The 2712-nt window shown below is 49.1% G+C and overlaps 2 protein-coding genes across 2 annotated transcripts; one reads left to right on the top strand and one right to left on the bottom strand.

Moving 5' to 3' along the window:
- Window positions 1-746: 746 nt before the first annotated feature.
- On the bottom strand, window positions 747-1385 carry BDQ94DRAFT_32838 (uncharacterized protein; the record flags this gene model as incomplete). Its single annotated transcript, XM_026775502.1, has 1 exon — window positions 747-1385. A coding segment is annotated over exon 1 (357 nt), but the record flags the coding sequence as incomplete, so codon positions are not given.
- BDQ94DRAFT_164614 (uncharacterized protein) lies at window positions 1109-1360 on the top strand (the record flags this gene model as incomplete). Its single annotated transcript, XM_026770072.1, has 1 exon — window positions 1109-1360. One exon carries the CDS (start codon window positions 1109-1111, stop codon window positions 1358-1360), a length of 252 nt encoding a protein of 83 aa, XP_026619303.1.
- Window positions 1386-2712: the final 1327 nt, after the last annotated feature.

The following is a 2712-nucleotide window of genomic DNA, read 5'->3' on the forward strand; positions in this document are numbered from 1 at the left end:
ACCCTGCGTCTTTCAGAATGTGATGATCGCCTTTTGAGGTGCCTGATTGCGGTTGATGGGAGACCCAGTGGGGGAGCTGGTTGACCTGCAGACCAAGGGTAGGGCAAATGAAGCGGGTCACAAAAGAAAAAAAGAAAAAAGAAAAAAGAAAAGATACAAAAGAAAAACGAGGGAGTGGAACAAGTGATGGAGATGAGGTAAAGAGGCAAGGAATGGTGAAGATCTGGTCGAAAGATGGCGAGAATTGGGAAAGGATGATAAAGGAATCACCGAGTAGACGGTCAAACATTCGCGATGCCGTCTCCGGGAACGGGATGCGCACTGTGCGGGCATTAAACCTGTTCAGATGCCCAGGCGGGCGCGTCACTTCACCGCCTTCTGGGATCGAATGTTATTGTCCTGGGCCATCAACATTTGCTGGTGCTCGGGAGGGTCCGGGACTAGTCCTTATGAGGAAGCTGTCCAGGGGATCAATTTGAAGCCCGCCGGGAGAATCCGAATGCGCACCGAGGGAATATTGTCCTCGGTTTTCAACCTCTGAGCTTAAGGCGTAAAGCAAGAAGACCAACACATGGGTATACTGGCATTTGTATATACTATTCTTGAGGCTACTACAGATGTAGGCCTTGTCGCTCGCGATTGTAATCGTGCGCATCAATGGTCTACAGTACAGTTTTCGTACATGATTGACCAATAATATATATGTATCATGACCAACACTAGCTACACCAGCGTGTCCAGCACAGCCGGCTTTTGGTAACTCTACGAGAAGCATACAAAATCAACAGGCGCGCCAAGATTGAATATATTGCCCACTCTAAGGGATCGCTCATCAAAACCAGGTCAGCAGGTTGATAATTTGCTCCGCTGCCCCCAGTTTCAAGTGATTCAATGTCGAGCATGGCCGTGCTGGGCATGAATTTTGCGGGCGGATACGACCAATAAGAATTCGTGCCGCCAGCAGCATTCCACCCCAATAACAAACCTATTTCCAATCCAAACCCTACCAAAAATGGGGTTGTCGGGATGTCGACCAAATTGACCAGAGTGCAAAAAGTGTGGACATACTGATCGCATCTCACGCAATAGATCCTGATCTCCATTCAGAATGATAGACAGTGTAGACTGCGCATCTGCCAAAGAGCAAATTGGGCAACATATATGGAGAGCATGGACTTCTTCCTCGATTCTTCTTTGCTCCATTCCACCGAGGACAGCAGCTGGTGAAAGTATACAGAATTCTACTCTCAGATTCAGTCATGCTTCTTGCCATATTTATGACTGTATGGGCATTGTCTACCGCCATGGTGAGCAGACGAATCACCCAAGCCTTATAAAGATACCGGGTGGTTTGAATTGACAGATCATAGACATGGGGACTTGTAATTCACCAAAGGGATTCAGAGTCGTGGAATGGTCAGCTGGTATGGCACTGCAAACGACAACTGCTTTCTAGATAGAGGGGGCTGACCAATGCCAGGAACTCCGTTCTAGCACATCGAACCATCCGTGTTGCGAAGCAACCGAGCTTGCTATGAGGCGTGAGTGGGGGTTCTCTTGGCGCAACATTCACTAAGGTATATTGAGATGAATCGAACCGAAGACAGGGTCAGCGTCGTCACAGACCACACCATGCGCACCATCCTCATCGGCCGAACTAGCCGACCTAGAAGCGCCCAAATCCGATGCAAGACCTCGGTTATACTCTACAAGCTGTTCATTAAGCCGGTGAACTAGCAAGCCTTTGACGTCGAACAAATCAAGACCGGGCCGAACAGATCAAGACTGGGCTTCTCGAGGGTTGGTATGTTTCGTCTTTGAAATGCGATAACCCTTCCCTGGCGTAACGACCAGCTTCTAGCCATTCTTTCGCAATTCCCGCCAAACAGCCGTCAAAGGGAAAAAACATTCATTTCTTCGAGTTGCCCTGTCGCGTTAACCATCCGGTCAGTGAACCAGTCGTACCAGTAAGGCTGTCAGTGTAGGCCGCACGTTGGCAATCAGACCGGAATGATAGACGTACAGCCGGTCTCGAAATATCTCTGACCTTCACACACATACCATTTATGTTCCAGCCACTGCCAAGGGCTTAGCGCGAGCCGATTATTTGAGCACTTTTCGGTATAAACATTAGCTACGTAACTATGCACTTAATTTTGAGTTGTACCATTATCCAAATTGACGGCGACCGTCATTTGCAAGCGGGTGGCTCTCTATAACTTCCCCAATAAATTCTTGGCGGTGGGGCGCGAAATCAATTGCCATGTGTTTCAAGGTCAATGGTATTTTGAGACCGACTGTATAACTGCGTAGCAGCGGACACGAACAACTGCGAACCAAGCAAGAACCGACGCACCGAAAAGGACAAGAACTGTATCCGAATCAGCACCCAGCCGTTGCCAACTGACACAACCGGTATATACACCAATGCTAATGAATTTGGCCGTTACCTCCCCACGCCGTCTGCGAACAACCACATCAGGACCGCCTTACTGAACGCACCATCCACCCACGGGGTACAGGTAGCAGGGGTTGGAACCACCAAAACCGGATATGTGATCCGTTTCAAAGACCCCGAGTCAGCTGAGGCTGCCAGGAACAATACAGAATGGTTACAGGAGCTGGGCCATGAGACAAGACTGGTAAAACCACGTTACGGGGTAGCCGTACACCATGTCCCTACACAGGGGCTGGATCTAGAGAAAGACAAAA

The sequence above is a fragment of the Aspergillus welwitschiae genome, assembly GCF_003344945.1.
Source record: "Aspergillus welwitschiae strain CBS 139.54b unplaced genomic scaffold BDQ94scaffold_152, whole genome shotgun sequence".
In the NCBI taxonomy this organism is placed as follows: domain Eukaryota; kingdom Fungi; phylum Ascomycota; class Eurotiomycetes; order Eurotiales; family Aspergillaceae; genus Aspergillus; species Aspergillus welwitschiae.